This window comes from Tympanuchus pallidicinctus, unplaced genomic scaffold (genome assembly GCF_026119805.1).
Source record: "Tympanuchus pallidicinctus isolate F22 unplaced genomic scaffold, pur_lepc_1.0 scaffold15, whole genome shotgun sequence".
Classification (NCBI taxonomy): domain Eukaryota; kingdom Metazoa; phylum Chordata; class Aves; order Galliformes; family Phasianidae; genus Tympanuchus; species Tympanuchus pallidicinctus.
This window is the reverse complement of record NW_026294669.1, coordinates 28894047-28918030: the sequence shown is the minus strand read 5'-3', so window position 1 is coordinate 28918030 and position 23984 is coordinate 28894047. Positions and strand designations below refer to the sequence as shown.

Genomic DNA, 23984 nt, shown 5'->3' with positions numbered 1-23984 from the left:
AGAAGCAGCCTAAGGGGAGAGCATTTGGGCTTTGCCTCTTGTCTAATTCTTAACCACCATACCTATGAAATTAATATTTCTCTTGCTCCCAGCATCTTTCAGCTTCAGTAGCAGCCTCAAGCAGCCAGTATCACTTCCAGCTTTGACCCATGGGTCTCCAAGCAATCGAACTGATTTTTTTTCCTCCACAAACTGCAGTGTCCTTTTTCCTGGTGACGTACCAAATCCTGCCCCCAGCCCCAAACCCTGCTACTGTGGCTGCCTCGGTTCTCAGTACAGCAGCATGGGAAAGTATGCCAGCTCAGAATGCTCTTGTCCCTTCAGGAAAGGAAGAAAGCAATTCAAAGCCCAGTTCTCCAAATTCACGCCCAGCTTTGATTCAAATTCTGGATGTGTTTGATGCAGAAATCTCCACTGCTTTCCATAAACCCCCAAGACAGTTATTGTTGGCCTGCACGCCCACACCGGCATGCTGAGGTTCAGTTTCAGAGGCACAAACAAGGAGGTCTCTGTTGCTGGAGAGAACCGTCCCCTGGGCTTTGCCAACATCACCGCTCTTCCTGTCTTCAGGTCAGCAGCGAGTACTCAAAACCAGCCCTGTTTTTGGAGGTGCTGCTGCTGGGGATGCAGCCACTAACAGCTCTCCAGCTGGGGCTGCTTGGGAATTCCTTGTGGCACTACACAGAAAGGGCAGGGCCAGTGACTTTGCTGCCTGCCCTGGCACCGCATTCCCACTCCCATCAATCAGCACAGACCAGGTGCCGGGAAGCAGCTCTTGCCAATCGCCTTTTATTACCTTTAAAAATTCAAGAATCCCGGAACAAGACAAAAACTGAGAGCGTGTGAACATCATGCAATGGATTCACTTTAAAGCAGATTGGGGATGGGGGAACCAAAAGTCATGTTAGAGTAGAAATAGCGCTTCTCCCATGTCTGGGTGCCAGATGGGGTGGGCTGTCACCAGCAGGGCTGGTGGCAACGGTTATGAGTGATCCGGCTAATGCTGAAGGCAGGAGATGGAAACTCACTCAGGAACCACCATCCTGAGTAACCCCAGGCCCAACAGAGACCCAAATGCAATTTCTCATGAGTTATGATAGCAAAAAATAGGGACCTCTTACTTTTGGCATGGACAGCTTTTGTTCAGGCAAAGCCTCTTTGGGAGGAGAGGCGCAAATTACAAGTTGTTTTTTAGTTCAATTATGCTATTAATCCAGCAGTCCATCAGCAGAGTGAAGTGATGACTCGGTGCCCTTCAGTGTCACTCTGCCTTCAACATTCAGAACACAACCTAGAACAATATTTGCTTCTCAGAAGAGTTTTGGAGAGTTTGAACTACCATGGAAACAACTGCATCTTGTCCACAGTGTGGATGTGACAAAACTCATGCCCTTGTTTTCCCAAGGTATAGGCAACATTTGAGTTCATTACATTTAATAGAGTAGGGTCACCCATAAAGCTATTCATAAGGTGTTTTCTGAGTGGTTTTCACGTTCTCTTTGAAAAAATAAATTATATCAGCATGTTCATGAGGTACAAACTGTGCTGGCATTCAGTTGTTATTATGTTATTAACTTATTTAACCTGATAATTTTCAATCAACAGTAGGAAGCAATTTTCACTCACTCCAGTGACCAGTTGGAGATGCTGCAATGCATGCTATCAGGGTTCACCTTGGCAGACCCCTACTCCCTCCCAGTTGGAGACAATTACCCCTGTCACTCCCGTAAGCAGTCACCAAGAATTTCCATTTCCCCTTCAGCTGGGACTTAATTTAGAAGGCGAGGACTTTCTAAGCTATGGGAGAGTAAAGATAGATGGTATGGGAGAAGGCAGCTGATGAAATGTAGTTGAGTCCGGATCTGAAATATTTTATCCCTCCTCAATGTAGGTTAAATTATTCTTCACCTTTCCCACATCCATAATTGTCGCTGATCTTGGACCAACTCAAAACCCTACTACTGAGTTCAGTAGACTCAAAATTGCCACTAGAACTGGAAAAAGAAAAAAAAAAAAGAGATTTGTTAGTGTCCACGTACAACATCCCAAGACTATACACAGCTATGAGATACAGCAAATTTAAGAAAGCCAATTCTTTTTTTTTCTCATCACTGAGTATTTATTATATATAACAAATACATGAAAAAGAAAAAACTATATTGTGTGATATAAATAGTTTATTTACATTACAGAAAAACATCAAGACAATGTATACTATTTCAAATATATCCATACATAATCAAATATAGCTGTAGTACATGTTCTCATTGGTGTAGATTACCACAAATGCAAGGCAACATGTGTAGATCTTGTCTTAATCTTTTGTCTATAATACTGTATTTTGTAGTCCAAGCTCTCTGCAGTTAGTTTTGCCATTGTGGAAACATGCGCTCTTTAAATTAACCTTGTCGATGCTCTCGTCGTGTTGTCTGAACTGTAGTGCCCCGTGTTCTGCTTCTGTCTGTGGATTCTGTTGCTCCTGGGACATTTCCTGGAAAAGAGAGCGGTGAGAGCACGCAGTTTGGAACAAGTCTCCCTGCTGGGGACACGCTGTGACAGCAGCGCATGCGAGCGCTAAAGTGGAACTTCTGTCTCACTCTGTATTGCCAGGGGAAAAGACAGCAAACCTTCGACAAAAATACAGCAGGGAAACTTCAAGAGCGCCGCTTCTTGCTACAGCACCGTGGTGCTCAGCAGTAGTTGAGCTATTTTTATAAATAACAGGACCAAGCTCTACGGTGCTCCTTAGCAAGGGCGCGCTTCAACCTCGCACTTGAAGCAGCAGCATCAGCTGCAGGGCTTGCTTGGGCATGGTTCTAACTGAGCAGCAAAATGCAGTGAAATTCGATTTTAGTGACCCCTCCCCATCAGAAGGGCCAGGGCTTCTTTTCAACGTTGAATGCGAATGATGCTATAGTTCTGTGACTCCATCCAAAGGGCTAGATGAGCATGAGGGCTCACGGAGCATTTCACATTGCTGAAACACAATTATATAAGCATCTAACATAATATGGGTCAGACTGTCCCGACTTGTCTCATTTCTAAGCCAACAAGACTACCCCCTCATGAGAAGCTGTATGGCTGTATGCTGTATTTTGCCTTTTTCCTTTCTTGGAAGCCAGCTGCTATCATTACTAGGGGAAAAATGAGCTTGCCTTCCCAGTGTTCTCGGAGGTTATGGCAGTGCTCTCATTAGGAACTAATGCAGACTTGAGATGGTTTCTGATTTCCCAATGAACTTTTTACTTGCTGCCTGCTCCCAAAAATCTGACTGAACTTTTCAGCATAAGGCACTTGTGATGGAGCCACTGCTAGCAAACACGGGGCAGTTCCATTCTGCAGCACCCAGCTCCGGTGGCACAGCAGGACCCCGTGGGGCACAGCAGGCTGCCAGTAGCTCCTCCACATCACCTGTGACCCGCTAAAAGCCTTTGGTGGTACTGATTCCATCAGAAACGCAGTGGCTGGGGAAGGTCAGCAGCCCTGGGGCACGTGGCTGTGTGTGCTGGTAGGTGAGAGGATGTTGGAAGTGAGAAGAAAAACACCCAGGAGGTGCTTCCCCAAAATCCGACAGTACCCATATGGTAGTGCAAGGTTGAGACAAATCGATTCACATACAGAGGCCATGAAAAACCACCACTTCACCAAAAATACCCATTTTAACTGCGAAATACACTATGGTACCAATCAATGGAAGCAAAGGTGTGCTCTGAAAAGACACCGGGGCCAAGTATTGATACCACAACTACTTAAACGTGGTGCTGTCAGGTGTGTTGTGGGATGCTGGTATTTAACCAGTCTTTTAGATGCTATCATCTGCTGAAAACTAAGTGATAGCTTTACCTTGGCCCTTAGCTCACTAACCAAATTTCTCTGCGGTGTGTGGTGGTGGGGATACACTCGATTACGAACACATTGGGGTGCTGAGGCAGTGGAGCACAGCCTACATGCCTCCCTCCCCGGAAGCCTGCTCACAAGCCTGACTCACTCATAATGAGATTCATAGCAGGTAAAAGATGCATTACACATTCATTTTTAATTAAGTTATTTCTTCCCATAAATAAGCTGTTGTGACTAAACATTACTAAAGCACTAAAAAATGCAAAGCCATAAAGAAAACTGCTGAGAATCATTATGACACTCGGCCATACCTATATTATTTTCTATCATCTTTCACTTCTACCACTGGCTGTCTTTTGCTGTACTTCTACACTTGGAAGTCTCCTTGTGTGAGGATGATGGTTCTCCCTGCTTTCTCCCAGGAACCTGTGAAGGTGGCTTTGGTGTTTTTCAGGACAGGGAGTTCAAACCAGGTTCTCCAAAGCAGATGACTTCAAAAACTCAATTACTTATGCACTTGCTGCCACAACATTCTCCTGTCACACGGATTTCTCTTAAGCCACTTATGGTTATGCTTTTGCAAATGTATCTCAAATCATTACGCCGGGATGGAGGATACTCTGCAGTAATTACACGCATTACAGAGAAAAGTCAAAAGATCGTAAATTAACTTGGTTACAAAGTCTGTGGGAGAAGGTAACATCTATGAAGGAAAACAGGGTGATGGGCAATTTGCATCGCAGTGCCGGGTCGCTCAGAGTGCACTGTCTTCATCCTTAGGTATGAAGTAATTTGCTCTACTGGATGAAGGTGACGAAACCAGAGTCATTCAAAAAAAATGACACAGAGCATTTTCTCCATTATCAGTCAGTACACCGCCTTCTTTTTCTTCCTGCACACTGCCTTTCTGGTTGTTCAAATGAACTTCTGTGGATGCCACCACAATATTATCTATTGCCCCTTCTGGCATCTAGCACTGAGGCAATGGCCAAAAACCAGCTAGGTTTTATCAGACTGTTTTGTTTTATGCCTTGAGGCCACAGAAGGATTTATGAACCCTTTTTTTTTTTTGTCTCTTCCTGGAGGAAATGCGATGTTTGTCTTCCAGTCAGGTAATGCAACACAAGGAGTGAAATACATTAGAAATGTTATTTTCTACAGAGTTATGACACCTGCCTTTTATTTTCTTGTCTTTTTAAGAGAAATTTATTTCTGAAAGAGTCCTGTACCAGGGTTGCCAGCTGAGTGAATTTAACCTTGTAATTCCAGAGAGAAGCCTGAAGGTGCCTGAAGTTCAGAACACCCTGAGACAATAAAGTGGTTCAGTGGGGAAGAGCAGCATGTATAGAGAGATTGAATTTATCCCTCCCCTACGAACCACCTTGGGGCTGTCATTCACATTCAAACAAACTCTTCTTCCTCATTAAAAAATGAACAGATTCACACACGGCTCAGCGTGCCACCATCTAGAGAAGACTGTAAGCACATGCAATACCTGGTGAACACGCATACAAGCCTAATGAAATCATTTAATCACTGGGATTGCAAACAGGCTTAAAAGTTTGTTTGTGTCGCCTGATTAGGACTAAGGGAATGGGCCCTTGAGGAAACCAGATGGGGATATGATTAGTTTTATTAAGTGTTGATCCAGCTGCTGTACTTATATTCCCCTTATTTATGTGAACAATAGTTGTCCAAGCATCTGAATACAAAACAGGAAATTTCATTTTCTGCAGGCACCGTCACTAGCTAAGTTTGATTAAGATGGAAGTAAAAACAACAGTAACAGTAACAGGAGCACTGGCTGGTGGGACCTGACGAGATCACCTGTTTGCTGGTGAATTAAATAGCATTTGTTATCACAAGTGTCACAGCAGAGGTCTGTATAATCAGAGTTATAAAGCAGGAAAATAAAAAGTTCTTTCTTGTTCTACAAATATCTGAGATACTGACCTTGTAATACAGAGGACTACAACACAGATGATAGCAATCTGGATAGTTCCAATCACAGCTGCTATTAAGACATACTGAAATCGTACCGGACCTGGAACCACATATAAAACGCTGTAGTCCTTTTTTTCACAGTGTTGTCCAGTATAGCCGGCATCACATCTGAAACAAAAAATACTTTCCCCAGTTAATTTTGAAGCACTTTGAAACAAAGTATATCTGAAAAAAACAAAACAAACAAACAAAAAAACCCCATATCAGTGGCTTGAGCATAAGCTTATATGTTTGTTTTTTTTTTAAGGATGGGGTCCCAGCAAGAGCACTGATGCCTCCCTTGACCTCTCTAAGGGAAAGCTTCCAAACCTCAGCATCACTGAGATCTGTGCAAGCCAACAGCAGAAGCAGTGCCAAGTGGTGCCCAGAGGACCAGGACTCATCCAGCATTTGCACATCAGGATGAGAATCCATTTTGTACTTGCACATGGTATTTTAGACTTCTCTCTTTCTTTGGGGAGATGGGGGAGGGCTGAAAGCCCTAGTCATGGCTCCTTATGCAGATTACCCTTAAGGAGGTGATAAGCAATCATTCGAGTTCCATATGAAATGTGATTAGATGTTCCTGCAAGCGGATACAGCATTTACATTTTGTCTGGATGCTATAAAAAGCCCTCTGTTGGTGCTGCAACCATCCGCCCCGGGCCGCCCGACACTTCCCTATGACTCTGGGGAACAGGCAGCGCCCTTCCCATTATCTCTCACCCTGTTCCCACTCAAATCCCCAGCAATCTGCTCCTCTGGACTGCGGGGGCTACCTAGCAGCCGCCTGTGCACTTTGTGAAGCGCTTTTACAAAATTAGTTACATACAACTGAAGGTTACTGAGTGTTTTCACCAGCAACTGTGCATGACTCAATACCATTTTGCCACAGATAGCACAGACGTTGTTAAATAATTTAAGTCTAATGGGTTTTGTGGCACAAAGGGCCTGGTTACCTCCACTTCCCATTGAGAATACACTGACTCTAGAGAAGCTAAGTCAAGATGTGTGTGCAAGCAGCCTTCCCTCCTTGGTAGGCAAAGGGTTACCTGCAGGATGGCTCCAGCATGTTGGTGGAGTGCTCGCACTTGCCGTGCATGCAGAAGCCGTTGTAGTGCTCTGGACAGGGGATGTAGATCCCTCGAGCGCTCTCTTCCAGTTTGTTGGCATTCTCTGTGAACACAGGTGGAGGCAGCGTTAACCTGGCTGCATGAGAAAGGGGAAGAATTCAACACAGAAAGGACAGAGTTCAGAGCTTCAGAAAGAATGTCTTCCTTTCGCCGCTGTCCAAGGAGAGTTTCAAAAATTTCTGACAACTTGCACTAATAAAGGAGGCTGTGCTGCCCTTGTGTTAAGACAGACAGGAACAAGCTCCCAGAAAACATGAATGACATGGCAGCCTTCACATCCCTTTAGAGCACTGCCGGCTCTTTCATCTCTAGGACTTTTAGGACATTTCAGGATCAAGCACTAAATCCTCTTCCTTGGGAGAGATGAAGAGATTAGAGATGAAGAGAAAGGAGGAAGCGAGCCTTATCTCACAGCCCTAGTTGTTTTCTCTTAACTTGAAGAAGAAACCTACAGCAAACACAAAAGCACGGCCTATAGAGTCATAAACTGAATCAACAGCACTTAATTTCTAGAGGAAATTCAATTTGTATCCTTGCACTGGCTTACAGGAGAACAGGCCATACAGCCAGGTTTCCATGAGGTTAATAGCACCAAATGCCAGCCACCAATGGACCCGCCTGGTGCACACAGGAGATCCTAATGTGCTTGGGATCCATCGTGAAGATCCCTCCTCTCTCAAATCAGCCAGCAGCACTATTAAAATAGTAAGGCGCCATTTGATTTCTTAAGGCACACATCAATGGTGACAGAAATTGTCATTTTCAGGGCAGACTAATGTGCTAGGAACTGATAGGAATGCAGATGCTTCTATTGCATGTAGGCTGTAGAAGAGAGGAATGATTTTTCCTTCTCCAGCAACCGAATGGGTAGGAACAATTTCCTTTAGAAGATTCCCCAGCATACTTTTACACAAATCTAGGATCTTGTAATTATACCTCAAGTGCATGGTAAAAATACACCACATTCAGCCACGAGTTGTCTGCAGTGCCCCATTTTGACTGTTGACCCTTCTAAAATAGAGAGAAACTGAACTTAAAGGCAGAGAGGGGACAGAAACACAATTATTCATTTGATCTGCCATTTCAGTCACTCGCTAGGCAGATCGCAATAAAAGCATAGTTCAGCTCAGCCAGACAAGAGTTTGGGACAGAGAGATGTAAAGCCTAATGAAAAACCTGGACTGACTCCATCACTTTCCTATTTGCGGACAAATGTAATTCCTGCCACTGTCCTCACACTGCTTCTCGTTTTTGTTTTAAAAACAAATACATCCTCACCCTTCAGATGAACAGTATTCAGAAACTTTTCACTCGGAGCGTTTCTCTGACAGAAAATGCCAGCTTGATGAAACCAACATCTTGTGCATTTCTGCTGCTTTTTTTTTTCCACATCTTTAGCCTAACATGACATTTCATATTGTGCACATCTTTTGTTACTGCCAGAACATGACATGATAGCCTATCATGTAAGATTCACTAGTCAAAACAGATTATTTTTAAACACATTGAGGCCAGATGCTGCTTTGTATATACCGAAGCAGCTTATCGTCTTCTTGCTAGAAGTCTCCTTCTGGTTGCACGTTGCTCTCCGGCCTTTCTGTGGATGGCAGGGAGATGCTAAGCTCTTTTGCTGGGGTAGGAACCTGGGGCCTGAAGTTTCCCCACTGTGACTGATCTTCATTCTCCTGATGGATTATCCTTTGAACAGTTAAACTAATTATTTAAAGCAATCTTGTCTAAATTCCTTAATTTATCTGCCTGTTCCTGTTCTCCCTTTAATAAAAAAGTTGGAAGAATTATTTCAGATATACTTTTAACTTCCAGCTTAACCATACGTCTTTTCTTCAAGGTTCTTGGAAGCTGAAAGAGCTCCAAGACGATTCTCAGCTAGGGTCTCAGTGAAGGCTAAAACTCAAACCATGAAGCAGTCTGTCCAGTTGCGACCTGATTCTGCAAGCGACAAAAACAAGGCATTTCCCATTTTTCAGCAAAGCAGAGGCATGGAGCATCTTGAGTAGCACCTCTGGCAAAGGGGAATTAAACCCATTAATGCCCTTGATGAAGATCACATGAAATACTACTTGAAGTGCACTAAAAATTCCTTCCAGGCCTAAATTCCTGCAATCCACTGGGAAAAAGAGAGATTAAAATCTAGTCAAAACTAGGATTCTTATGTCCAACAGCTGACTGCCAGGCACTTAACAATCAGCTCCACAGGGCTATTAATCCTATTGTTCTGTTGTTCATTGAGCCTGGCTGAAACGGGGAATTCCAGGTGACTTCAGGCAAGCCAAGTGCAGAGCCACAGTCTGTCAATCCTCATCTTAGTATTTATAGTGAATATGGGTATAATAATGGATAGGTCACATCCATATGTTAAAATATTGGCTGAAGTGTGGTGCTAATGCCTTGTGTACAGTCAATGCTGCGGAGAGGAAGGTCCTGCAAATACATAAATTTTATCAAATGAAAGAGGAGATGGTGAATGATGTGCAGTGAAAGCTATTTTGACACCTACCTCATTGAAGACAGCAGTTACGGAGAACTGACTTAATAATTTAAATCTTTTAATAATACTGAGGTCAGTCACACTGGCAGCCAAAAGCTCTCAATGATACTGAGGTACTGACTCTTTTCATGTAACATTTTCAGGGGATTTATATAGGGTGGGAAGGAATTTTGTGTCAAAAATACATCCTTAACCTTCCCAACCCTTTTTGGAAATCTGTTTTCCTTTTCTACACCCTTGGCAGCCCTCCCACGAGGATGCTGCAAAGCACAGCACTGGGAACTTACTTAACAAAGCTCTTCTGATCTGTCTGATCATGTTGGTGAGACTATTCTTACCTGTAATCTAAATAAAGGTCCAGAGAAGGATGCCCTGAGGTTTGTGAGAGAGACTGTCTGGGAATGGGAGACCTTATCCTGTGGATAAACCAAGGGACAGGACATGGACCTCATCTGCTACTCTTTTTAAGAGAAAAGCAAATTACCTCAACCCAGCAATGCTTGCACTACATGCAGAAATTTCAATACAAAGTCAGGAGGAATGAAGTAGAAACGGTGTCATAACTGAAAGTTCAAAACTGTTTTAGCAGGGTTTTTGGCACCTTCCCACTCCTAATAGGAACTGAGGCCACACACCAACTCTGAGGGAGAGGTCCGTCAGCAGGCTTCCTCCTCACTAGCAAAGAAGAAGCATCCTGACAAATCCTGGCTCTGCAGTCTGCCAGCACAGCCCTACTTCCTCACTGGCAGCTGCTCTGCTCTGACCTATTAATTATCTTGACAAAGTACTTCGTTCTTAACACCTTGTTGCTGGAGATCTTGTGAATATTGTCTCTTCACAAAGAAGAAAATAAGTGAAAGAATCTGCCTGACAACTGCTGTTTCGGTAGGCGTTGGACTGGAAACTGTGGAGGAAGTACTCACTGCCACTCCAAAGGGGATTCACCAGCCCACTCCCCTTGGAAGCCCGTGGAGGAGGGACACCAGATGTCAGCTGATGATGGCTGGCACTAGTATGCTGTAACCCTCAGCTACACGCATCCTGCAGCCACCCAAGTATGCATTTCAGGCTAATCCTCCTACACAAAGTGCACAAAAATACCATCTCTACATTAGCTACTTCAACAAGAAGAAAAAAGAAATGGATCCTTATGAATTAAATTACATTCACTTCTTTTCTCAGGCACAAAATAGACTTGCTTGACACAGTAATTTATTAATTTTAAATGTCCCCATGCAAATGACTTTCCTGGAATAAGCTAACATCCACTTCCCTTTTTAAAAATAATCTAGTGCTTTTTACATTTGAGATGATGGTAGGATGTTCTAATATACTTGAAAAAAAATATTGTGTCCTCTCTTTTGCAGCAGTGTATTGTAATTATTCAAAATGCTGCCATCATTTATTACAGAAGTGAATGAATTAAGACACTAATAGCCCCCAGAAATCAAATGGACAACGTATTTTAAGCCAGTCAGCTATATACGTCAGAGCTAACTCTAAACTTCTGAAATGCAAGAGTACTTTTACTAGCATCACCTGTGGATGGTTCTTCCCTATTGGAAAAGACCGCTTGAAATCAGGCAACCCGTTCATCTTTTTCCTGTACAAAACGTCTTGTTGAAGGAGAGGTGACAAAACACATCCACACTTGGTTTCATCACTGCATGGTTCCAAGTTGGGTGCACGCTGCCCACCGCTGGGGCCTCTTATGTTTTCACAGCAAAACTGAGGAGGCCTTCAGCTCCCGGTATAGTCTCTGTGTGGGCTGTCCTCAAAGCACTTCCCCATGCTTCTGGGAATAAACTAGACTTCTTAAAGACCATCACTGTGAGGGCAGGTCTCAGGACCTGCCATCATTTCTATGGGTGAAATGTAATAGCGTGAGGCCTTATTGTAGATGCATCAAAGCCCTCGGTAGAAGGGACCTGACAGTTTGTGCTTTCTTCTTTTGTACCAGGATTGAATAAATCTGCGTTAACACCATTCCTGGAATAGATTAAATCCCTCGGTTTGCTAACTCAGCCAGTTTCTGGCTTGCCATTGATGCCCCTGTCACTCAGGTCTCCCTGCGGAAGAGAGGCAACACTGGCCCAATGGAGCTGCTCCCTCCCTGCTCACTAACCAAGAGAGCAGCTGGGCCCGTAAAGGAATAAAAACAGTGGTTTTTATCCTCCTCTGTGATCTCCTTAGGCAGCTCATGACAGAGCCCTTAAGAGGATGAGTTAACATTATCATTATTGTAATTCTGTTGGGAAAAAAAGTTGGTGTCAGTGTGGAGATTTGTAAGGCTCCCTCCAATTAGGCCGCCTGCCTGAAGGCAAAGGCTGCATCCATCACCCGTGGCACAGCATGGGCAGAGCAGATTGCACTGCTTCAGTGAGAAGGTCCTCGATGGCCCAGCAGATGGCTCGCCTTCCTGGCCATCCACCTCTCCTCCAGTGAGAGGTGCAGATGCTTTCCTCCACTGTCAGTGCTGGAGGTGGTAAAAAATGGACTATGGCTTCTCTCTATGCATCCTCCCCTCTGAAAAACTCTGCTGGAGATTCATAATTTGCTCTTGAATATCAGGCTAAACACAGATGAAAACATCAGTCCTGTTTATGAACACTTTAGTGGCAGAATTTACTTCTTTGTATGACTGAACTGGGTCATCTCTGCAGACAACTCTGCAGAGCAAGGCAAAAGTCGGACAAGAGCAGAATTACACAGGACCCATAATGTGCTATCTCCCAGGTCCAAACCAGCGTGTCCCAGAAGGAGGAATTTTTGCACTTTGCAAGTGCCCCAGTGCAGGACCGGAACCTTTGTCCCTGCTGTGCAGCCCCATGCATCACTTAAAAACGTTAAACGTCTCCCCTAGAGCAAACTCAGCATTGCTACTAAGAGCACTGACAGAGCAACAGTAGTTAACTTCATTAAGTGGTGATTTAGGAACAAAACTCAAACTTGACTGAGTGGTGTACTGCTGTTTCTGCTTTGTGTACTATCATGCATTTTCTATATCAAAGTAGCCTTGCTAATGCAGTGCTCAGAGAGCAGCTTATTTATATGTAGATGCAGCTATATGACATTTCCAAATGCCATCATTTGCATATGAAGGTTCCACTTTTTTTCCCCCTCTTTGAGTAAACAGAGTCTGCTGCTACTCCAAAGCAATGCCTTCACAAAAGTAGAGCTTTCTGATAACCATCATCCTCCTTAAGCAACTAAAAAAGCCTGAAACAACTCATTTTCATAACTTGGCAGCCTTGGCTATCAATGGCATATGCAGGCCAGTCTTTTGATTTGCAGCTCCAGCCTTGGTACCAAACACAGTGCATGGAGAGCAAACCTGCAAGATCTTAAGATTTCCTATGCGATGGCTAGAGACAATCTGCAGGATGCATCAATATCTGCAAATAGGCCTCAGACATCTGATGGAACTTGTGGTCAACCTAAAAAAAATAGGCAGTGGGTCAAGCTCATTATAGCTATGAAGCTAGAATTGATTTTTGTTGAGGATCTGTCACTTTGGAACAAGAGCAAGAGCTTGCTGCAAGAGCTGCTTGGGACCTCTGAAACCTTACATTACACTATGAAAGCCAAGTGGACATTACATATGCAGCTTTCCTGTCAAAGAAAGATAAGGCAGGAGCAGATGGTATGTGGGCAAAGTTTCAACCTGAATACATTGCCTTCTAAAAACCTGCAGTGCGAAGGAGACATCCCAGTTTCAGTGCATGAGGCAGATGAATGTGTTATATGTGCACTGAAGAGCTGCTCCTCTGCTGCCTTATCTCTGAGAAGGAGAAGCATCCACCATGGTTCTTATGGAGAACACAGACCCTTAATACCTCAATCCTCTGAGGCCCTGCAAAGCATGGCCAAGGGTGCAGCCAGAGATTCCTCTGTACAGTACTGGGTTGTCAGCAGAAAGTGTGGGAGCACTGGTGCTACTTGTAGCACATAATGGGATAATGGGCAGTCAACTGTCCCCAGCTCACAGTGCATCCCAGCTCCTAGGCAGTGAGAAGACCACCCCAAGGTCATCCCATCCTGCGGACATGAGGTGGAATACCCTCCTGTAAGCAGCCTTTTGTCAGGTGGTGACAACGGGCACTTCCTGACTGTAACAGCAGGCACAAGAACCCCAGAACTCATCTTTAATCAGGGCTGCAGCCTTCTTCACCAAGGCTAATAGAGTTTTACCCAGCTGCCAATGTATTTCTAAAGGAACTTCATGCCCTTGACTTGGTAGATAGCATCAATACGACAAATGGGACAAGGCGCCAGGAAGCTGATAGATAATTTTGACACAACCCTAAAAATAGTGATATTTGTACCCTTTTGATGCTTTTCTAACAGTAGATGGATATGCACGAGCAAAGTTTTAAGATGTGTGTCAAGAATATTGATGTGCAAGATGAAGATTGTTCAACCAGCTCTGCCACAGGGGATGGCAGCATGATCAATGACAATTCCCATAACCAGGAAGGTGTGTGGGGAGGGGACTTGGGATGCTGTGCATTTTAGAAATAAAGGGGGGGTCTGCCATAGTGGTATCTCTGTCCACCAAGGATGCACCTTTTCCTTCATGGGATGAAGGAAGGGAAAGGCAATGCTCTCTGTACTTGGGGGACTCGGCCTGGTGGGCTGCCACGCAGCTCTTATCAGCTGGACTTCCGTATGGACTGAAGGACTACGTGGGAATTGAGCTGCCTACACATTTCATAAACACCACAGGATAAAGCATGCTCCCTTGTTCAGATGGAAGAAACAGATACATCGGGTAAGACCTGTGAACAAACATTTGGTGTAGATTTCCTATGGAGGAATAATGAAAAATGGCAGCGTAGCACCCCGTGTGCCTCACAATTACAATCCTAATTCAATTCAAGATTCCTGACCCACCTCTGGAAATATGGATGTCAAACTCATTTTTTTCCTCTCCCCTTCAATCCCTCCACTAATGTGTACTCCAAAGGCCACAAATTCAGATATAATCCCAGTGTCCTCAGGCTATTATTCCAGCTCCGGCACCTGTGAAGGTGGCTGGCAGGAGTTTTTGCATTGACGCAATTGGTGACACTTCCAATTTTTAAGGAACACATTGCTGAAAACTGCTTTTAGGCAATTTAACGGCAGATTAACAAAGCACATTTTTGCACCTGGGCAGAGGTGTACCTACCCAGTCTACTTACCTGATTACATTCAGAGAACACGTACATACTATGCAACAAGATGTTCTATTTTCTATCAAACCTCACCCTGTGTCTTCAGTGATGTGAGTGGTTTTTACTGACAGAAGGATTGGGCAGACAATCAATGAAACAAAGCAGGAGCTTCATTCTGAGATGCTGCTGCAAATAAAAGCATACCCTAATCCAGTTACCAGGCTGTTCCCTAACTTCCAATAGGAACTCTAGGTCTGAATGGATTGTTTTCTACTGGGATCAATGGATGGCATGAAGCGCTACTTGAAAAGGTCTCTGATTTATTTTTAGGCCTGCCACCACGATGCTGCTAGAATTTACTGTTCGGTTGCATGCTTTGAGCAAAGCTTTCAGAAAATTACTATTGAGAGCAAGTGAGAATGGCAAACCTGTCAGAGAGGTTTGATGGGTGGCATGCAGATGGAAAGGTTAGCCCTGTTGTGTGACAGTCTGGACAAGGACAGCATTTTGGCTGTAGGGTGTTTCCCTCAACACTTTTGACAACCTGAAGGTTCCACAATCCTAATTTTGCACTAACTTTATATTCCAGTTTGATTACTCTAGGCAATTTTTTTTTTTTCATTGGAGAGGCTTGTATCTATAAGGTGGTCCCATGCTGGCATGTAACACCCACCAGGCCCCTTCTATCCACTCTTTTCTTTCTCAACACAACATCCGTGCTTGCAAGAACATTCCGCCCAAGAGAATCAATCCAGGAAACTGAATAAAGAGCTGCAGAATTATGGGCGAGGATGTGTAGGAAGACAGGAGACTGAAGCAAAAATGCCCAGCTCCTCTTCATGCTATTTTGAATGCTTCTTGAATCACGTACCTTGCAAATCCCTTGTGCAAAACTTAGTTATTTTAGTTAGCAGAATATGACCCTGAATGGCTGAAGACTATTCAAGAGAGAAGCCAAATGTAGACTAAAAAGCATGATTTCAGCCGAGCTTGTCACTGCTTCTGTTCAAGTTAGTTGGAGAAATAAACATTTTATTGGCATGTTGGAGAATGGGGATCACTGCATGTTGGGGAGATGAACCCTCCTCAGTTTGCTGGCCTCTATTCTCTCATCTCCCTCGACTCTTGCTTCATAAAATGGTGATGGTAACAAGACCACGCAGCCAACAACTTGCTTTCTGTATCTGCTCCATTCAGCTGCTGTGATCTTAAGCATCTGTTCAGTTTTTAGCAGACTGCATGTTAGAAATTCCCACTGGGTAATGAGGAGTTTGATACGTTTCCTCTCCCATGTCTGAAGCCAGAAAGACATCCCTAACTAGTCTCAATTTTAAGTATAAAAGAAAATACTAAAACAATATGAAAGGCCAGTACAGCAAAAACTTCCATATTCTTCTACCTAATTTATCAAAGATACGCTTTATTTCTCATATGTCACTAAACCATGCAATCACAGGAGAAGACAATAATAGGACCAAGCCCCAAGCCTCTACTTGTTGGTTTTGCAATAAAAGGGGCCAATCCTGCCATGTAAACTGAAGTTATCTTATTGTTACTCAAATGATAAAGGTCTATCATTGAGATACGGCGAGAAGACTGCCCGCTCCTAGAAGACATGCTGCATACCTACCACCAGCTGCAGGAGCTCAAAGGGCCCCCAACAAGCTGTGGGAGTTGACCCCCAGTTTGCTATTGTGTTCCTGGGATGTCCATCTCCCATTCAAATCTCTGTGGAAATACCACGGTCTCCACATCAATGCTCTGTGTGACGTGTGACCAGACATGTCATGAGCGGAATCTCACAAATGAAGGGCTATTCGTTTGCACAGAGACCAGCAGAACTTCCTCACGTTCTGAGGTTCATCGCTGGTCACAAAGACGAGCACTGCCACGGAAGTTTATCAGGAGGGTCACTTGTATAAACAAACACCTGCACTCACTATTTTTACACACCACTATTAGTGCCTTACATAACTGCAGCAGAAGGGAGCTGCAGGGACGGCATTTGTGTAAATAGCAGGATTGGTACTTCATCTCAGCACATGCCCCTGGCACTAATATTCAAAGGGGGAGAAGCTGAATGGATTAAAAAAAAAAAAAAGAGCAATTTATAGAAATTGAAAATTTAATAAGAATAAAGATGGATTAAAAATGCCCAGAGAAATCACAAAGCCATTTAAATTCAATGGCTGTTCTCCCACTAGCCTCAATGAGGCCAGAACTCTGCCTCCTGCCTCTTTAAATCTCATTCCCTCTTCTAACCGCACTTTAAACAGCTGACATCCTCCTGTCCAGCCAAGGCCCTTTAAATCACTGAAACGCAGCATAGGGAAAAAATCTGCGGTGCCAGATGCGTCTGAGCCCAGTGGCAGCTCTAGTCGAGGCAGGCTGCACCAGAAGATGTTTAGCATATATTATGCCAGACAAAACACTAACAGTTTATCAGTTTCAGTATTATAGACCAACAGCACGCCCTTCCCTGGCTACTTCATTTGCAGAGCACACAGACAGGTGAGATGTATGCTACTTGATTTCAGAACAATGTTTTTTTACTTAATCCTTTCCCATCCTAGCTAGATGGAAGTACGCTTCTGTTATTAAATGAAATTGTAAATGAAATACCCCAGGGAGGGGGTGTTTTTGATGCACACCTGACACAGCTTAAAACCACAGATGAAAGAGGGAGATTAAAACCACAGGGAAGGTTTGAATTTTTTTTTTTTTCCCTTCCCTCCTAAAAAATATTTTTGCCATTATGTAACGCTGTCTAAAATACACAACAGCAGTGGGCAAAGAACTGCATTTCAATTCAGCGCCCATCAAATTACGAGATGCGCTGCCACTGCTTACATAATAGCACATTTTGGTTACAGCTGTTGCATTCCAGGAGGGCAGCTTCACGCCAACCTAACGCTGATGGGTACAGGCTACACAACAGCCTTGGTGGGGCAGAAGTCACCTTGCTATGCAAATGGATGCTGCTTTTCCAAGTTCTCTTTTTAGCAGCTCTTCCTCCCGCTTGCTGGTCCAGATGTGCACCTCCAACCACCTGAACATGGAGCAATGCCTCTCTGGAAAGAGGCAGTGCAGAAAGGAGAGCAGATATGCAAAACGCTGCACCTCTTGCAGCATTGCCTATTCACTATCAGCAGTATCCATTTCTCCTAAGCCACAAGTTCTTGTCACTGATGGTTTCAGTGTCTAATACACAGAACGTGAGGAAATAGGAAAAGCCTAAGCATGTTGCACATCTTGAACAACCAGTACCAGAAGCAGGTTTTAGTGGATGTGTTCAACAAAAAGAAGTGGAACCACTCAGCAAAGTGGACCACAGAACTATAGAACAGTTTGGGTTGGAAGGGAGCCTTAAGATCATCTAGTTCCAACCCCAGCTATAGGCTTTACCAATATACCTGAAACCAAGCAAAAACGGCTACTTTTCTCCCCACAGCCTGAAGGTCTATTAAAAATAAATACACCAGTTCTTTCTTCTCTTCTCTAAACAAACCCCTTTTCCTTCTACCAGATGCATTTGCAATTCCTGTGTCTATGTTAAAGCCTTATTTATCTTTAGGCTCAGGTTACCATTTCACGTGTTGAAATGAGCAAATAATCTTGTGTTTGTATCCTAATTTGACATGATGATACTCCTTCTGGGAAAGATGTTTCAGTCAGTTCTGAGTAGCAACCTCCCTTAACGTACAACTTATTTTTCACAACTGTCACATGCTTTCATCTCGTGATTTTTGATATCTAGCATTTCATAAAAAATGCCAAAATATCCTATGAAATAAAATTCTGAAGAAATTCAGTTCTATGAATATTTCAAAATATTTTTTTTGCATTTCAGACTAGATCAAACATGAATACTTAAATGCTGATGTCTCTGAAAATGGATATTCCAGCAGCTCATTATAACTTTAACTCTCAAATCCTTGGGAAGAATTCCTCCTATTGGCAGGTTTTCAGAAACCTAAAATAGAGCTGCTAGGCATAAAAATACACTTCTTCGTACCCATCAACTAATTCAAATGAGTGTTGTGGATGGCAAACAGCCACTGGGCATCACCTCGAGCAGCATCTTTCAAGGACAGCTGAAGCTGATGAAAGTGCCTGGAGCACGGCTAGGACCAAGGGTGAGAGAAATTCCACCCCACCCCTCCCCTGAATCCAAACAGATCTATCTCTTTACAGACTCTATTTAGAAATAAGGTAAAAACTTGAGAAATCAGGCCTGCTTCAAGCTGTAATACGTTTTAGGGATCACACTTTCATGCTCTACGATCAACAAAAGTATACTTAGAAACTGAGTATCATAGTGAGAAAACATAGGAACAACCAGAGGAGAACTCACCTGCATCCAAAGATTTAGTCTCGTGATGAAAAGCTCCACAAAGGAAGGATCTCTAGAAAGAGACCCTTCCCCAGTGGCAGCCAGCCCTTAAATGGGGTCTAACAGAGGTGCAGCCAGGCTGCACCCCTTCCTTGTCACACAGCTGAATTGTCTTCACCTGTGCTCCCAGTGCTGACCCAGTTCTTGCCTCATCAATCACTGGTTCAGGCAGTGACTCAACAGTTCCCATACACGTGTGTAAGCAGGACAGGCTCTCTTCTTTTTCCTTATTCACTCCTCTGATCAAAACCCATGGATATGGAGCAGAGGACAAAAAGATTACTGGGTATTGGAAGGTTTGGATTGCTCAGGAAGATTTCTACATTCCAAATAAGAGGAAACACAGACAAACTGCTTACGTGATGGCATAAAGGAAAAAAGGAAACATCAGGTTCTTTGCAAAGCAGAAGAAGGAGACAGAGTTTGGAACACGCTTTCTGAATCTTGCATGGTTCAGATGCAAACTGATGGGAAAACAAACTTGTCTTACAAACTCCACTCCCATCCTCAACCCCTGACTAAGCTTCACGTCCAAGACTTTAAATATTTCAGTGGAGCTGGAACAGCAAAATAGCCTCATCCAACTTCACGGTTCTTAGGCTGCCTATGTTTGCCCTGGTGCAAGCACTTGTTTTTCCTGTTCATCGCGTGCAGATCAAATTCTTAGCCTGGACATACTGTATTTCCAGACTACAGCCCTTCTGCACAAATGAAATAGCTTTTATTATAATGCTCATTCACAACATTACTGGATTTGTTTACGAGGGGAAAAAAGCAGAAACCAATTCTGCAACTTTTGATTCACATTCATTAGTGATTAAATTAAGGGCTAAGCTTTAAAGGCACAAATGGAAATGCTTTTTTTTTTTTCCTTGAGCTACATAAATTTCACTAAAGAGATGTCTAACAGTTCACCTGAGACCCAATTTCAGTTTTAATGCTAACAATTACAGGTTCCATGAGCACGACACCGGGAAATTGTAAGTAATGAAAAAATGCAATTTCTCTCATTACAAAACCACGTAGACAAAAAAATAAAAACCCCAAACGAACAAAAATCCAAACAAACGAGGCACATTTTATCCAGCTTATCACATGCAATTCAAAGTTAAAGGAGAACTCTCAGGATCTAAAGATGAACTGCTCTGTATACGAAGAACGCCACAGTGGAACTACTGCCAGTACCAAGACAATTACATTAACACTCCAGATTTCCCTATTTTAGAAAGAAATCATCTGGTTCTCATGATGACACAGAAAAATGCCAGAGTGGGACTTTCTGCTCTGCACCATTTGAAAACTAGGAGTTAAATGACAAAAAGTAGCAGCTGCAATTTTTCATTTAAAAGAGCTCCCAGGACAAGTGAAGGTTCAGGGACCAGCCGACATTGCTGGCCACTCAGACTTTAGCTCAAATGTAGCTGACAGTGAGATTTATTAACCTACCAGCTGGCCTCTATCTTCACTTTTTCATTTCCTTCTGGATATCACCAGCGATGGAGGAGCTGAAAGGCAGCAGAGGAGCTAGAGACCGGGCTGCTATCAGAACACAGTAATCTCCCTTTGGCCTTTGAAAATCATTCAGAAGAATCCTGAGTTCATCATTTTCTGATACGCGTTTTACAGTCCTGCTATGAAGCTGAGCTACACACGGTCATTATTTGTGAATAAATGCTATATTACTCTCTGTAAGCTTGATTTTGGAAGCCTCCAGATCCCAGACAGAGAATGGAGAACTCCTTCTGGCTGGCTTTTGTGGAAAGCCTTTCTATCAGGATTACCCAGACTAGGAATGCAAAACAGGACCAAAGCAGCCTCTCCCCCTGAAATCATTTTGTAAGTTTAGACCAGCTCTGCTCTTACATCATTTTGCAAGATGTGTCCCAGACTTCAGTTATTTGTAGACCTCTGCATTTTTGCAAGATGCAATGTGCTGAAGGACATCCCAGCATGCGGGGCACGATATGGTCACATCTCCCAGCAGGACATGTCCTCATTGCTTTCCTCAAGTCAAAGGCCAAGAATACCTAAATTGAACAGTCTGAAATACTGCCTATACTGGGCTCTTTCATTGTTCTGAAGAGCTTACGTGTCTTTTTTGCATTTGCACTATGAGTAAACCTTATGTGCATTTTAATTGCACTTGTAAATGCAGCGAGCAGTCCTAGCAACATTTAAATACTTTACATTTTTAAGAAATGCATCAGTTGTATTATTCTTGTACTTACAAATGCCAGGAATGTGTGGGAGTGCGGGCAGCAGCAGCAACCAGCTAGCATTCCTGCTACCACACAGCTGTCAAAATAGTAAAATATATTCTTTTTTTTTTTTTTTAATTTTTTTTTTAAATTTTTAAGTGATTTGCTGTAAAAGCAACAACATTTCCTAACTAATCTATCTGTTTAGAGACAACCTCTGACTTAGACTTTGCTACACTGAAAGCCAAGAAAATCTGCATAGGCAGGGATGCAATTTTCCTAGTGCTTTTATGAAGCTGCAGATGAGAAACTGTTTTTTCTATCTGTGATGGATGCACGGTGCTCAACTCTATGTCTCACTTGCTGATTCCATTAAGGAGAAAGGAAAGCCTGGTTCACAAAGGCAGAGCAGATGCCTGCACAATAGTTTATACACCATAGCTAAGCTCTGGGGGCTTTATTATTATTCTTCACCAGTTTTACATCTGGCTGACATGGTAGTAGACAGAAAATATAATTTAAAGGGGCAATGTCAAGTGGTTTACACTCCAAACTTAACCTACTTGCAAAATCTTATAATCTGGAGAAAGAATCCACTCCGCATTCCCTATTTAATTCCTGGGACTGGAAAAAAAATAGTCATGCTTTGTAGAGAAATCTGATGCTGCTGCTCTATTTCTTGGACCTAACTCAGGCACTGTTACAGATGATGAAGACAGTGACTGAAGTCAGGGAGCCTGTGAAGGAAGACGTCAACCCAGAGGTGCTTCCTACATGTTCTGGATCAGAGAGCTACTCACAGTATCTTTGATAAACATCACTTCTTCCCCCATTCAAAGGAATTAGAAGATAATGGTACAGAATGTTGGAGTTCAGTCACGTTTTAGGATATTTTTCTTTCTTCAAATATAAATATTCCGTGGTATTTGTTTTGGAAAAGGCATGGTCCAAGACCCTTCTTCATCCTTGGAGCAAAGAATCTGCGGTCGTTTTGTGGCCTCCATCCCACAGGCTTGGCCCAACCAAGGGCAGGCGATGTGTTGACACAGATGGATGTTGCCCTTTTTGGTAGAGAGTTCAGTTTGCTTTGACAACACAGCCATCTGTTAGTAAGCAACCCAAGAATACAGCTCGAAATGACTGCCTGCGTGTGTGCATTTTCACCCAAGGAGACTATCATGGCTGAAAATGCCTTTTTTCACCAACTTCACTGCAGAGACTTGATCTAATCAATGCTCATAGAGGGAATTTTGTCTGGTCTGGAAGACTGTGTTAGTGAGTAGGTCTATCAGATTTGTCAGTGTCGTCATTGACAATTTTCATGAATATATAACATAGAAATGTGGCTCATCCATATCCACTTATTCTTTGAAGTGCTTGTGAAAAAAAATCTCTGTAAGTTGATAATGAAAAAGGATAAAATCAGTAAGGGGTATAATTGCTAATATCCAGATCTTAAGGAGGGAGTGTAAGCATAGAAGAGCAAAAATAAACTGCCAAATGAATAAACAAGATGAAAACTCCTTGACTGTCCAGACTCCGAAAGCAAAAATGCCACCGAAACAGCCATCTTCTTTATACACCTAATGGAAAAATTCAAGAAAACATCCTTCACAGGACTTTCAAACGCTACTTTCTAAAACATATATTGCATTTAGAATGGTTAAAAATGTTCTTCCATGGAAACCGTGAGATCAAGCGTGTTTCTACTGGATTTGAGGGAAAAGCCCCCACCAACTCATTTATTGGCTAAAACGAAATGCCATCTCTCAAGCATGATCAACATTAACGAGCTGGTATTTGTTGAAAAGAGTGACAACTGCCCAAAGTCTGATGCATCATTTGGCATGCCAGAAAAATGAGAGGGGCCAGAATGCGCAAGTAGAGGCACGGACACACACTGTGCTGATACATTTCCAACTTTAAAAACAAATCTTACCTCTATCAAGTATGAGCACTCAAAACAAACAAGGCTGTGCAAACTTAAAATAAAGATTTCTGTTCCAAAGGAATGAGTGCTCTTAGCTCTGCAGACTGAAGGATTCATGTGTTCATTAGCAACGATCAATAGGCTTCAAAGAAGAACAGTGAGGAGCAAAGACATTGATTGAACAGACAGAACGAATAGCTAATAATAATAATAAAAAAAATCTGCTGGCTGTTGGGTTGTTTGCAAAGGAGCTGCCTCCCCAGGACCTCCAGATGAGAATGCAAGGGTTTTGGTGAAAAAATATGTACCATTTGGTTACTACCATCTTTACAGAGAGCATTACCACTACTTAAGCACAACTGATAACATACAATCAGAGAATCATTTAGGTTAGAAAAGACCTCCAAGACCATCAAGTTCAACCGTCACATGAATCTACCCAGTCCTATCACTAAACCATTTCTACAACAAATATCCCCACTTATTATTCTTGTACTAAACATAATAAAACTTTCATATCCTTTACAGAATGTGAGGATGGCATGAAGCTTCCTGCTGAATAAACTTTGAACCTAGAACCTACTCTCAGTTTTATACTGCTATCCCCCTTCCATTTACCTACTTGTTAAAGGCTGCAGTAACTACTTGTTCCAATGGTCCCTTTCTCCTAGGGTTTTCTTACAGTATTATGCCACAAACATTTAGGGAAACTGGAGTCGTGGCTTATCCCTTATGAACTTGCAGCTTTCAACCTACATGCTGTTACTGTATGTAAAAGTGAAAAATTAGGTGGGAATAATAGTTAGGTGTGCAGAAAGATGTACAGTCAGCTGCAGTAACCT

The 23984-nt window shown here is 43.0% G+C and overlaps 1 protein-coding gene across 2 annotated transcripts in view; it reads right to left on the bottom strand.

Moving 5' to 3' along the window:
* Window positions 1-759: 759 nt before the first annotated feature.
* TMEFF2 (transmembrane protein with EGF like and two follistatin like domains 2) overlaps window positions 760-23984 on the bottom strand; it is a 107920-nt gene continuing 84695 nt past the window's right edge. Inside the window, exons 8-11 of one of the 2 annotated variants that reach the window (XM_052675665.1) lie at window positions 6876-7032; window positions 5794-5952; window positions 2405-2491; window positions 760-1994 (exon numbers count right to left, since the gene is read on the bottom strand). In XM_052675665.1, coding sequence (XP_052531625.1) covers window positions 1898-1994; window positions 2405-2491; window positions 5794-5952; window positions 6876-7032 — 500 coding nt within the window. In that variant the 3' untranslated portion in view covers window positions 760-1897. The remainder of the gene's footprint in view (window positions 1995-2404; window positions 2492-5793; window positions 5953-6875; window positions 7033-23984) is intronic. The other variant, XM_052675666.1, reaches the window with a different exon arrangement.